We start from the raw sequence: 13,363 nt of genomic DNA, 5'->3' as shown, positions 1-13,363 counted from the left end.
CCTAGTGATCAAATCTTACCTCTCATACTGGGGCTATCCTTCTACTGCACATCTGGCATTCCCACAACACAGAGACCTGATTTTCTCGTTGTTTGGCTTTCATCAGTGGAGTTGGAAAGACTGAACCTTGTATCACCCTGAACATGAACCTAGAATATAAAAAGGGTGGGAAGAGTTGTAAAAGACTAGGGTAAATAAATGTGGGTTCACTGGGACACTGGAGTACGTGGCCTTGGGGAAATGTACTTATTCTGACTCGAGAGAAAATAATCTCCGCATCCATGGGGCTATAACTACCATTCTCTCAAGGACCATACACCCAGAAGCTGTTCGCTTCATCCCAACAACTGACAATTATGCTGAAACCAACAAAGGTGTGATCATCAGAGAACGACTTGACAACTCTGAATGCAGGTATTTACTTGCATTTGTAGCTACTTGAAAAGATTAAACTGGATAAAAACTCACTGAGGGTATGAACAGTGTTGTGCCCATATTATCCATTGCATTTTTTCTCTCCTCCTTCCTCCAAGGAGCTCAGGGGTGTGTGCATAGGTAACTCCTCCATTTTACTCTCACAAGCACTATGTGAGGTATTATGATTGGCCCAGAGTTTCATGGTACAATGGGGATATTTTTTTTTGTATGAAGGACCATTCAACCATGTTAGCCCCTGCCAGTCCCACAGCTGTGGTATTGAGTGGTATCACAGTTCAACATATAAACATGGGGAAGTGAAAGAGGCCAGCTCAGGACTTATGATGCTCAGTGGATGACCTTTACCAGACCACATCGTTTTGCTAAGCCACAACACTGGCAATCTAAAAGTAATGCAACATCAAGGACGAAAGTCCCCCAAACTACTGCTTAACAGTGCAATCCTCAGTTAGTTGCATCTTTTGGAGTCCAATGCAAGGTTGACTGGCCAGATGTGGTACCACAGCTGCGATGGTTGGTCGGTCAGATGCGGTGCCACAGCTGCGATGCTGCATCATTCCCAGGACGTCTGTCAGTGCAGGGAACCAAAAAGGCAAACAAATTACCTCCCCCACCCCCAGAAAGCCCTCCATAGGACCCCCCCGTCACTTTCCTTCAATGCCAGCATAGTCAGAGGGGTTCGAGCCGACATTACCCAGAAGCACTGGCGTGGGGTGCACTGCAATGTCCACCTGTTTTGGCTGGCAGTAATGGCCACCCCCGAATGATCCACCTGACTGTCAGGCAAGTGCTCCAGGGAGGGCAAATACACTGGCATAGGCCCACGTTGCCTCCACTGACGAATTCAGCTTCCCCACTGGATGGGGCTGTTGGAGATCAACAGTGCAATTCTAAACAGAGTTAAACCCAGTGTTTAATTCTGCCTAGATCAGGGGTAGGGAACCTTCAAAACCCAAAGAGCCATTTGGACCCATTTTCCACAGAAAAGAAAACACATGGAGCAGCAAATACTTTTTGACATTTAAAATGAAGAAGGGTGCCCCAGCCTGCAGCCCTCCTATGGGGGCTGCTGGCTGGGGCTCCTCTCTTGCACGGAGTGGGGGGTGGGGGGGGTGGGGGTTGGGTTGGGGGGGGTGGGTGGGGGGGGGTGGGGGGGGGGTGTGGGGGGGTGGGTGGGGGGGGGGGGGGTTGGGTGGGTGGGGGGTGGGGTGGGGGGGTGGTGGGGGGGGGGGGTGGTGGGGTGGTGGTGGTGGGGTGGGGGGGGGGGGGGGGGGGGGGGGTGGGGGTGGGGGTGGGGGGGGGGTGGGGGGGGGGGGGGGGGGGTGGTGGGGGTGGTGGGGGGGGGGGGGGGTGGGGGGGGGGGGGGGTGGGGGGGGGGGGGGGTGGGGGGGGGGGGGGGTGGGGGGGGGGGGGGGTGGGGGGGGGGGGGGGTGGGGGGGGGGGGGGGTGGGGGGGGGGGGGGGTGGGGGGGGGGGGGGGTGGGGGGGGGGGGGGGTGGGGGGGGGGGGGGGTGGGGGGGGGGGGGGGTGGGGGGGGGGGGGGGTGGGGGGGGGGGGGGGTGGGGGGGGGGGGGGGTGGGGGGGGGGGGGGGTGGGGGGGGGGGGGGGTGGGGGGGGGGGGGGGTGGGGGGGGGGGGGGGTGGGGGGGGGGGGGGGTGGGGGGGGGGGGGGGTGGGGGGGGGGGGGGGTGGGGGGGGGGGGGGGTGGGGGGGGGGGGGGGTGGGGGGGGGGGGGGGTGGGGGGGGGGGGGGGTGGGGGGGGGGGGGGGTGGGGGGGGGGGGGGGTGGGGGGGGGGGGGGGTGGGGGGGGGGGGGGGTGGGGGGGGGGGGGGGTGGGGGGGGGGGGGGGTGGGGGGGGGGGGGGGTGGGGGGGGGGGGGGGTGGGGGGGGGGGGGGGTGGGGGGGGGGGGGGGTGGGGGGGGGGGGGGGTGGGGGGGGGGGGGGGTGGGGGGGGGGGGGGGTGGGGGGGGGGGGGGGTGGGGGGGGGGGGGGGTGGGGGGGGGGGGGGGTGGGGGGGGGGGGGGGTGGGGGGGGGGGGGGGTGGGGGGGGGGGGGGGTGGGGGGGGGGGGGGGTGGGGGGGGGGGGGGGTGGGGGGGGGGGGGGGTGGGGGGGGGGGGGGGTGGGGGGGGGGGGGGGTGGGGGGGGGGGGGGGTGGGGGGGGGGGGGGGTGGGGGGGGGGGGGGGTGGGGGGGGGGGGGGGTGGGGGGGGGGGGGGGTGGGGGGGGGGGGGGGTGGGGGGGGGGGGGGGTGGGGGGGGGGGGGGGTGGGGGGGGGGGGGGGTGGGGGGGGGGGGGGGTGGGGGGGGGGGGGGGTGGGGGGGGGGGGGGGTGGGGGGGGGGGGGGGTGGGGGGGGGGGGGGGTGGGGGGGGGGGGGGGTGGGGGGGGGGGGGGGTGGGGGGGGGGGGGGGTGGGGGGGGGGGGGGGTGGGGGGGGGGGGGGGTGGGGGGGGGGGGGGGTGGGGGGGGGGGGGGGTGGGGGGGGGGGGGGGTGGGGGGGGGGGGGGGTGGGGGGGGGGGGGGGTGGGGGGGGGGGGGGGTGGGGGGGGGGGGGGGTGGGGGGGGGGGGGGGTGGGGGGGGGGGGGGGTGGGGGGGGGGGGGGGTGGGGGGGGGGGGGGGTGGGGGGGGGGGGGGGTGGGGGGGGGGGGGGGTGGGGGGGGGGGGGGGTGGGGGGGGGGGGGGGTGGGGGGGGGGGGGGGTGGGGGGGGGGGGGGGTGGGGGGGGGGGGGGGTGGGGGGGGGGGGGGGTGGGGGGGGGGGGGGGTGGGGGGGGGGGGGGGTGGGGGGGGGGGGGGGTGGGGGGGGGGGGGGGTGGGGGGGGGGGGGGGTGGGGGGGGGGGGGGGTGGGGGGGGGGGGGGGTGGGGGGGGGGGGGGGTGGGGGGGGGGGGGGGTGGGGGGGGGGGGGGGTGGGGGGGGGGGGGGGTGGGGGGGGGGGGGGGTGGGGGGGGGGGGGGGTGGGGGGGGGGGGGGGTGGGGGGGGGGGGGGGTGGGGGGGGGGGGGGGTGGGGGGGGGGGGGGGTGGGGGGGGGGGGGGGTGGGGGGGGGGGGGGGTGGGGGGGGGGGGGGGTGGGGGGGGGGGGGGGTGGGGGGGGGGGGGGGTGGGGGGGGGGGGGGGTGGGGGGGGGGGGGGGTGGGGGGGGGGGGGGGTGGGGGGGGGGGGGGGTGGGGGGGGGGGGGGGTGGGGGGGGGGGGGGGTGGGGGGGGGGGGGGGTGGGGGGGGGGGGGGGTGGGGGGGGGGGGGGGTGGGGGGGGGGGGGGGTGGGGGGGGGGGGGGGTGGGGGGGGGGGGGGGTGGGGGGGGGGGGGGGTGGGGGGGGGGGGGGGTGGGGGGGGGGGGGGGTGGGGGGGGGGGGGGGTGGGGGGGGGGGGGGGTGGGGGGGGGGGGGGGTGGGGGGGGGGGGGGGTGGGGGGGGGGGGGGGTGGGGGGGGGGGGGGGTGGGGGGGGGGGGGGGTGGGGGGGGGGGGGGGTGGGGGGGGGGGGGGGTGGGGGGGGGGGGGGGTGGGGGGGGGGGGGGGTGGGGGGGGGGGGGGGTGGGGGGGGGGGGGGGTGGGGGGGGGGGGGGGTGGGGGGGGGGGGGGGTGGGGGGGGGGGGGGGTGGGGGGGGGGGGGGGTGGGGGGGGGGGGGGGTGGGGGGGGGGGGGGGTGGGGGGGGGGGGGGGTGGGGGGGGGGGGGGGTGGGGGGGGGGGGGGGTGGGGGGGGGGGGGGGTGGGGGGGGGGGGGGGTGGGGGGGGGGGGGGGTGGGGGGGGGGGGGGGTGGGGGGGGGGGGGGGTGGGGGGGGGGGGGGGTGGGGGGGGGGGGGGGTGGGGGGGGGGGGGGGTGGGGGGGGGGGGGGGTGGGGGGGGGGGGGGGTGGGGGGGGGGGGGGGTGGGGGGGGGGGGGGGTGGGGGGGGGGGGGGGTGGGGGGGGGGGGGGGTGGGGGGGGGGGGGGGTGGGGGGGGGGGGGGGTGGGGGGGGGGGGGGGTGGGGGGGGGGGGGGGTGGGGGGGGGGGGGGGTGGGGGGGGGGGGGGGTGGGGGGGGGGGGGGGTGGGGGGGGGGGGGGGTGGGGGGGGGGGGGGGTGGGGGGGGGGGGGGGTGGGGGGGGGGGGGGGTGGGGGGGGGGGGGGGTGGGGGGGGGGGGGGGTGGGGGGGGGGGGGGGTGGGGGGGGGGGGGGGTGGGGGGGGGGGGGGGTGGGGGGGGGGGGGGGTGGGGGGGGGGGGGGGTGGGGGGGGGGGGGGGTGGGGGGGGGGGGGGGTGGGGGGGGGGGGGGGTGGGGGGGGGGGGGGGTGGGGGGGGGGGGGGGTGGGGGGGGGGGGGGGTGGGGGGGGGGGGGGGTGGGGGGGGGGGGGGGTGGGGGGGGGGGGGGGTGGGGGGGGGGGGGGGTGGGGGGGGGGGGGGGTGGGGGGGGGGGGGGGTGGGGGGGGGGGGGGGTGGGGGGGGGGGGGGGTGGGGGGGGGGGGGGGTGGGGGGGGGGGGGGGTGGGGGGGGGGGGGGGTGGGGGGGGGGGGGGGTGGGGGGGGGGGGGGGTGGGGGGGGGGGGGGGTGGGGGGGGGGGGGGGTGGGGGGGGGGGGGGGTGGGGGGGGGGGGGGGTGGGGGGGGGGGGGGGTGGGGGGGGGGGGGGGTGGGGGGGGGGGGGGGTGGGGGGGGGGGGGGGTGGGGGGGGGGGGGGGTGGGGGGGGGGGGGGGTGGGGGGGGGGGGGGGTGGGGGGGGGGGGGGGTGGGGGGGGGGGGGGGTGGGGGGGGGGGGGGGTGGGGGGGGGGGGGGGTGGGGGGGGGGGGGGGTGGGGGGGGGGGGGGGTGGGGGGGGGGGGGGGTGGGGGGGGGGGGGGGTGGGGGGGGGGGGGGGTGGGGGGGGGGGGGGGTGGGGGGGGGGGGGGGTGGGGGGGGGGGGGGGTGGGGGGGGGGGGGGGTGGGGGGGGGGGGGGGTGGGGGGGGGGGGGGGTGGGGGGGGGGGGGGGTGGGGGGGGGGGGGGGTGGGGGGGGGGGGGGGTGGGGGGGGGGGGGGGTGGGGGGGGGGGGGGGTGGGGGGGGGGGGGGGTGGGGGGGGGGGGGGGTGGGGGGGGGGGGGGGTGGGGGGGGGGGGGGGTGGGGGGGGGGGGGGGTGGGGGGGGGGGGGGGTGGGGGGGGGGGGGGGTGGGGGGGGGGGGGGGTGGGGGGGGGGGGGGGTGGGGGGGGGGGGGGGTGGGGGGGGGGGGGGGTGGGGGGGGGGGGGGGTGGGGGGGGGGGGGGGTGGGGGGGGGGGGGGGTGGGGGGGGGGGGGGGTGGGGGGGGGGGGGGGTGGGGGGGGGGGGGGGTGGGGGGGGGGGGGGGTGGGGGGGGGGGGGGGTGGGGGGGGGGGGGGGTGGGGGGGGGGGGGGGTGGGGGGGGGGGGGGGTGGGGGGGGGGGGGGGTGGGGGGGGGGGGGGGTGGGGGGGGGGGGGGGTGGGGGGGGGGGGGGGTGGGGGGGGGGGGGGGTGGGGGGGGGGGGGGGTGGGGGGGGGGGGGGGTGGGGGGGGGGGGGGGTGGGGGGGGGGGGGGGTGGGGGGGGGGGGGGGTGGGGGGGGGGGGGGGTGGGGGGGGGGGGGGGTGGGGGGGGGGGGGGGTGGGGGGGGGGGGGGGTGGGGGGGGGGGGGGGTGGGGGGGGGGGGGGGTGGGGGGGGGGGGGGGTGGGGGGGGGGGGGGGTGGGGGGGGGGGGGGGTGGGGGGGGGGGGGGGTGGGGGGGGGGGGGGGTGGGGGGGGGGGGGGGTGGGGGGGGGGGGGGGTGGGGGGGGGGGGGGGTGGGGGGGGGGGGGGGTGGGGGGGGGGGGGGGTGGGGGGGGGGGGGGGTGGGGGGGGGGGGGGGTGGGGGGGGGGGGGGGTGGGGGGGGGGGGGGGTGGGGGGGGGGGGGGGTGGGGGGGGGGGGGGGTGGGGGGGGGGGGGGGTGGGGGGGGGGGGGGGTGGGGGGGGGGGGGGGTGGGGGGGGGGGGGGGTGGGGGGGGGGGGGGGTGGGGGGGGGGGGGGGTGGGGGGGGGGGGGGGTGGGGGGGGGGGGGGGTGGGGGGGGGGGGGGGTGGGGGGGGGGGGGGGTGGGGGGGGGGGGGGGTGGGGGGGGGGGGGGGTGGGGGGGGGGGGGGGTGGGGGGGGGGGGGGGTGGGGGGGGGGGGGGGTGGGGGGGGGGGGGGGTGGGGGGGGGGGGGGGTGGGGGGGGGGGGGGGTGGGGGGGGGGGGGGGTGGGGGGGGGGGGGGGTGGGGGGGGGGGGGGGTGGGGGGGGGGGGGGGTGGGGGGGGGGGGGGGTGGGGGGGGGGGGGGGTGGGGGGGGGGGGGGGTGGGGGGGGGGGGGGGTGGGGGGGGGGGGGGGTGGGGGGGGGGGGGGGTGGGGGGGGGGGGGGGTGGGGGGGGGGGGGGGTGGGGGGGGGGGGGGGTGGGGGGGGGGGGGGGTGGGGGGGGGGGGGGGTGGGGGGGGGGGGGGGTGGGGGGGGGGGGGGGTGGGGGGGGGGGGGGGTGGGGGGGGGGGGGGGTGGGGGGGGGGGGGGGTGGGGGGGGGGGGGGGTGGGGGGGGGGGGGGGTGGGGGGGGGGGGGGGTGGGGGGGGGGGGGGGTGGGGGGGGGGGGGGGTGGGGGGGGGGGGGGGTGGGGGGGGGGGGGGGTGGGGGGGGGGGGGGGTGGGGGGGGGGGGGGGTGGGGGGGGGGGGGGGTGGGGGGGGGGGGGGGTGGGGGGGGGGGGGGGTGGGGGGGGGGGGGGGTGGGGGGGGGGGGGGGTGGGGGGGGGGGGGGGTGGGGGGGGGGGGGGGTGGGGGGGGGGGGGGGTGGGGGGGGGGGGGGGTGGGGGGGGGGGGGGGTGGGGGGGGGGGGGGGTGGGGGGGGGGGGGGGTGGGGGGGGGGGGGGGTGGGGGGGGGGGGGGGTGGGGGGGGGGGGGGGTGGGGGGGGGGGGGGGTGGGGGGGGGGGGGGGTGGGGGGGGGGGGGGGTGGGGGGGGGGGGGGGTGGGGGGGGGGGGGGGTGGGGGGGGGGGGGGGTGGGGGGGGGGGGGGGTGGGGGGGGGGGGGGGTGGGGGGGGGGGGGGGTGGGGGGGGGGGGGGGTGGGGGGGGGGGGGGGTGGGGGGGGGGGGGGGTGGGGGGGGGGGGGGGTGGGGGGGGGGGGGGGTGGGGGGGGGGGGGGGTGGGGGGGGGGGGGGGTGGGGGGGGGGGGGGGTGGGGGGGGGGGGGGGTGGGGGGGGGGGGGGGTGGGGGGGGGGGGGGGTGGGGGGGGGGGGGGGTGGGGGGGGGGGGGGGTGGGGGGGGGGGGGGGTGGGGGGGGGGGGGGGTGGGGGGGGGGGGGGGTGGGGGGGGGGGGGGGTGGGGGGGGGGGGGGGTGGGGGGGGGGGGGGGTGGGGGGGGGGGGGGGTGGGGGGGGGGGGGGGTGGGGGGGGGGGGGGGTGGGGGGGGGGGGGGGTGGGGGGGGGGGGGGGTGGGGGGGGGGGGGGGTGGGGGGGGGGGGGGGTGGGGGGGGGGGGGGGTGGGGGGGGGGGGGGGTGGGGGGGGGGGGGGGTGGGGGGGGGGGGGGGTGGGGGGGGGGGGGGGTGGGGGGGGGGGGGGGTGGGGGGGGGGGGGGGTGGGGGGGGGGGGGGGTGGGGGGGGGGGGGGGTGGGGGGGGGGGGGGGTGGGGGGGGGGGGGGGTGGGGGGGGGGGGGGGTGGGGGGGGGGGGGGGTGGGGGGGGGGGGGGGTGGGGGGGGGGGGGGGTGGGGGGGGGGGGGGGTGGGGGGGGGGGGGGGTGGGGGGGGGGGGGGGTGGGGGGGGGGGGGGGTGGGGGGGGGGGGGGGTGGGGGGGGGGGGGGGTGGGGGGGGGGGGGGGTGGGGGGGGGGGGGGGTGGGGGGGGGGGGGGGTGGGGGGGGGGGGGGGTGGGGGGGGGGGGGGGTGGGGGGGGGGGGGGGTGGGGGGGGGGGGGGGTGGGGGGGGGGGGGGGTGGGGGGGGGGGGGGGTGGGGGGGGGGGGGGGTGGGGGGGGGGGGGGGTGGGGGGGGGGGGGGGTGGGGGGGGGGGGGGGTGGGGGGGGGGGGGGGTGGGGGGGGGGGGGGGTGGGGGGGGGGGGGGGTGGGGGGGGGGGGGGGTGGGGGGGGGGGGGGGTGGGGGGGGGGGGGGGTGGGGGGGGGGGGGGGTGGGGGGGGGGGGGGGTGGGGGGGGGGGGGGGTGGGGGGGGGGGGGGGTGGGGGGGGGGGGGGGTGGGGGGGGGGGGGGGTGGGGGGGGGGGGGGGTGGGGGGGGGGGGGGGTGGGGGGGGGGGGGGGTGGGGGGGGGGGGGGGTGGGGGGGGGGGGGGGTGGGGGGGGGGGGGGGTGGGGGGGGGGGGGGGTGGGGGGGGGGGGGGGTGGGGGGGGGGGGGGGTGGGGGGGGGGGGGGGTGGGGGGGGGGGGGGGTGGGGGGGGGGGGGGGTGGGGGGGGGGGGGGGTGGGGGGGGGGGGGGGTGGGGGGGGGGGGGGGTGGGGGGGGGGGGGGGTGGGGGGGGGGGGGGGTGGGGGGGGGGGGGGGTGGGGGGGGGGGGGGGTGGGGGGGGGGGGGGGTGGGGGGGGGGGGGGGTGGGGGGGGGGGGGGGTGGGGGGGGGGGGGGGTGGGGGGGGGGGGGGGTGGGGGGGGGGGGGGGTGGGGGGGGGGGGGGGTGGGGGGGGGGGGGGGTGGGGGGGGGGGGGGGTGGGGGGGGGGGGGGGTGGGGGGGGGGGGGGGTGGGGGGGGGGGGGGGTGGGGGGGGGGGGGGGTGGGGGGGGGGGGGGGTGGGGGGGGGGGGGGGTGGGGGGGGGGGGGGGTGGGGGGGGGGGGGGGTGGGGGGGGGGGGGGGTGGGGGGGGGGGGGGGTGGGGGGGGGGGGGGGTGGGGGGGGGGGGGGGTGGGGGGGGGGGGGGGTGGGGGGGGGGGGGGGTGGGGGGGGGGGGGGGTGGGGGGGGGGGGGGGTGGGGGGGGGGGGGGGTGGGGGGGGGGGGGGGTGGGGGGGGGGGGGGGTGGGGGGGGGGGGGGGTGGGGGGGGGGGGGGGTGGGGGGGGGGGGGGGTGGGGGGGGGGGGGGGTGGGGGGGGGGGGGGGTGGGGGGGGGGGGGGGTGGGGGGGGGGGGGGGTGGGGGGGGGGGGGGGTGGGGGGGGGGGGGGGTGGGGGGGGGGGGGGGTGGGGGGGGGGGGGGGTGGGGGGGGGGGGGGGTGGGGGGGGGGGGGGGTGGGGGGGGGGGGGGGTGGGGGGGGGGGGGGGTGGGGGGGGGGGGGGGTGGGGGGGGGGGGGGGTGGGGGGGGGGGGGGGTGGGGGGGGGGGGGGGTGGGGGGGGGGGGGGGTGGGGGGGGGGGGGGGTGGGGGGGGGGGGGGGTGGGGGGGGGGGGGGGTGGGGGGGGGGGGGGGTGGGGGGGGGGGGGGGTGGGGGGGGGGGGGGGTGGGGGGGGGGGGGGGTGGGGGGGGGGGGGGGTGGGGGGGGGGGGGGGTGGGGGGGGGGGGGGGTGGGGGGGGGGGGGGGTGGGGGGGGGGGGGGGTGGGGGGGGGGGGGGGTGGGGGGGGGGGGGGGTGGGGGGGGGGGGGGGTGGGGGGGGGGGGGGGTGGGGGGGGGGGGGGGTGGGGGGGGGGGGGGGTGGGGGGGGGGGGGGGTGGGGGGGGGGGGGGGTGGGGGGGGGGGGGGGTGGGGGGGGGGGGGGGTGGGGGGGGGGGGGGGTGGGGGGGGGGGGGGGTGGGGGGGGGGGGGGGTGGGGGGGGGGGGGGGTGGGGGGGGGGGGGGGTGGGGGGGGGGGGGGGTGGGGGGGGGGGGGGGTGGGGGGGGGGGGGGGTGGGGGGGGGGGGGGGTGGGGGGGGGGGGGGGTGGGGGGGGGGGGGGGTGGGGGGGGGGGGGGGTGGGGGGGGGGGGGGGTGGGGGGGGGGGGGGGTGGGGGGGGGGGGGGGTGGGGGGGGGGGGGGGTGGGGGGGGGGGGGGGTGGGGGGGGGGGGGGGTGGGGGGGGGGGGGGGTGGGGGGGGGGGGGGGTGGGGGGGGGGGGGGGTGGGGGGGGGGGGGGGTGGGGGGGGGGGGGGGTGGGGGGGGGGGGGGGTGGGGGGGGGGGGGGGTGGGGGGGGGGGGGGGTGGGGGGGGGGGGGGGTGGGGGGGGGGGGGGGTGGGGGGGGGGGGGGGTGGGGGGGGGGGGGGGTGGGGGGGGGGGGGGGTGGGGGGGGGGGGGGGTGGGGGGGGGGGGGGGTGGGGGGGGGGGGGGGTGGGGGGGGGGGGGGGTGGGGGGGGGGGGGGGTGGGGGGGGGGGGGGGTGGGGGGGGGGGGGGGTGGGGGGGGGGGGGGGTGGGGGGGGGGGGGGGTGGGGGGGGGGGGGGGTGGGGGGGGGGGGGGGTGGGGGGGGGGGGGGGTGGGGGGGGGGGGGGGTGGGGGGGGGGGGGGGTGGGGGGGGGGGGGGGTGGGGGGGGGGGGGGGTGGGGGGGGGGGGGGGTGGGGGGGGGGGGGGGTGGGGGGGGGGGGGGGTGGGGGGGGGGGGGGGTGGGGGGGGGGGGGGGTGGGGGGGGGGGGGGGTGGGGGGGGGGGGGGGTGGGGGGGGGGGGGGGTGGGGGGGGGGGGGGGTGGGGGGGGGGGGGGGTGGGGGGGGGGGGGGGTGGGGGGGGGGGGGGGTGGGGGGGGGGGGGGGTGGGGGGGGGGGGGGGTGGGGGGGGGGGGGGGTGGGGGGGGGGGGGGGTGGGGGGGGGGGGGGGTGGGGGGGGGGGGGGGTGGGGGGGGGGGGGGGTGGGGGGGGGGGGGGGTGGGGGGGGGGGGGGGTGGGGGGGGGGGGGGGTGGGGGGGGGGGGGGGTGGGGGGGGGGGGGGGTGGGGGGGGGGGGGGGTGGGGGGGGGGGGGGGTGGGGGGGGGGGGGGGTGGGGGGGGGGGGGGGTGGGGGGGGGGGGGGGTGGGGGGGGGGGGGGGTGGGGGGGGGGGGGGGTGGGGGGGGGGGGGGGTGGGGGGGGGGGGGGGTGGGGGGGGGGGGGGGTGGGGGGGGGGGGGGGTGGGGGGGGGGGGGGGTGGGGGGGGGGGGGGGTGGGGGGGGGGGGGGGTGGGGGGGGGGGGGGGTGGGGGGGGGGGGGGGTGGGGGGGGGGGGGGGTGGGGGGGGGGGGGGGTGGGGGGGGGGGGGGGTGGGGGGGGGGGGGGGTGGGGGGGGGGGGGGGTGGGGGGGGGGGGGGGTGGGGGGGGGGGGGGGTGGGGGGGGGGGGGGGTGGGGGGGGACTCATTTGGGGGGGTCCATAACTTATGGACCCCCAAATGAGGTGCCCCCATTCCCCATTGTTTTCAATGGGAGCTGAACCAAACATTACCAAACTTGGCTGGTATCATCAGGAGTGTCTTCTGAGGGTACCCTGAAATTTTGGTGTTGCTAGCATAAAAACTGCGCCCCTTGCTGGCCGGCAAAGTAAAAACACACAAAAAAATTTAATGACCCGCATATAAGTCGAGTGGAGCTTTTTCAGCATTAAAAATGTGCTGAAAAATTCGACTTATACATGAGTATATACGGTAAGTTTTATCCTTAAATTGTATAATTTGTGATTTTTAAATCCCTTCTTAGCCATATATTCTTCTATATGTTTATGGCCATAAGCAATAACAAGTTTGACTATTCACAATTCCATCAGCCCTTCCTACCTGCATGCCTTCTTGGCCAGAAATTCCAATTCCCACATCAGCAACTTGGATCATGCTGACGTCATTGGCACCATCCCCTTTTCAGAAAGAGAAAGAAAAATCTTACATAGAAAAGACTTTAGAGCAGGGTGTCAAACATGTGGCCCAGAGGTTGGATTTGGCCCCTTCCTGGGCCTGCTAGCCAGCCGAGGTAATCCAGGCTAGAATCAAGAGTTAGCGGGGGGGGGGGGAGGGTTGCTTCAGCTGGCTCCTGGGCTTAAGAAGCTCTCTCAAGACAGCCATCCCACCCCGCTGAGGGCACCTCAGTCCAGTGCCATTCTGGGGCCAGCAGAAGCAGCACCCCCCGCCCCGGTCCAACCAAATCAAGTAATGTTTATATCATTTCTGGCCCTCGTAACCAATGAGATCAATCGCCCTGTTTTAGAGCATTGTATACAGATAACATTTAAAAGTATATTGTAAGTTGAAAGCATCTGGGCTTATTGAGATATAGGTTGCAAGCATCCCCTGCATTTTGCAAAGTGGAAGCTTGGCAGTTCAGAACACAGAAGCTGTAGGATGTATCAACTAATGAAAAAGTGAGGACACCAAATGAAATGAAATGAAGTATGAGTTATGTCGCTGTCTTTCTTAAAAGAAAAGCAATCTTGATTTCAAGCAAAAAGCGGCAGATGAAGGGGGTGCTCGTCCCTGTCCAAAATTTGCTTATTCCAAATTGTGCTACCTCCAGTGCCATTTTCCCCAGGGGTAAACAGATTTTAAATTCTAATAAGTGAGTTGTACATTCCTCCTTTACAAGCAAAATGCAGTGGAAGGGTGAAGTGGGTCTTTCTACCTTCCAAGGGTAAAGGGACGCTCACTTCTAATAGGTAAAGTCCTGTATACCATATATACTCACGTTTAAGTCGAGTTTTTCACCCCTTTTTAAAGGCTGAAAAATGCCCCCTCGACTTATACGTGAGTGAGGGTCCCACACCCCTTCTCCACCTTGGTCAGCCCCCAGCTGCAGCGCTCGCTCGCTCACCCTTTCCTTTCCCTGCAGGCTCTGAGGCTCGGCTTCAGGGAAGCTGCCTCTCGGGCAGCTTGTCTCTATGACTTTATTAAAGGGGCATTGCTCCAAAGATTGCTTAAGCTGCACCCCCTGCAGGACAAAAACTTAAGCAATCTTTGGAGCATAGCCCCCATCTCCTATTAGCTCCCATTGGATCAATGGGGGATGGGGCACCCACTTTGGGAGTCCATAACTTTGGACCCCCTGAACCAAACCTCACTAAACCTAAGTGGTATAATCAGGAGGGTCTCCTAAAGATACTCTGAAATTTTGGTGCTGCTAGCTTAACAATTGCACCCCTGACAGCAGGCACTCCCTCAAGGGGCATGCCTAGATGTCTTCACTAGAAACA

The 13,363-nt window shown here is 81.7% G+C and overlaps 1 protein-coding gene across 1 annotated transcript in view; it reads right to left on the bottom strand.

Moving 5' to 3' along the window:
• Positions 1 to 1,082: 1,082 nt before the first annotated feature.
• Positions 1,083 to 13,363, bottom strand: part of ATP10D (ATPase phospholipid transporting 10D (putative)) — a 78,905-nt gene continuing 66,624 nt past the window's right edge. Inside the window, 2 exon segments of the mRNA XM_048508724.1 lie at positions 1,083 to 1,214; positions 11,940 to 12,037. Coding sequence (XP_048364681.1) covers positions 1,083 to 1,214; positions 11,940 to 12,037 — 230 coding nt within the window.

The sequence above is a fragment of the Sphaerodactylus townsendi genome, linkage group LG10, assembly GCF_021028975.2.
Source record: "Sphaerodactylus townsendi isolate TG3544 linkage group LG10, MPM_Stown_v2.3, whole genome shotgun sequence".
Classification (NCBI taxonomy): Eukaryota; Metazoa; Chordata; class Lepidosauria; order Squamata; family Sphaerodactylidae; genus Sphaerodactylus; species Sphaerodactylus townsendi.
Note: the sequence above shows the minus strand (reverse complement) of the source record. Positions and strands in the feature narration are given on the sequence as shown.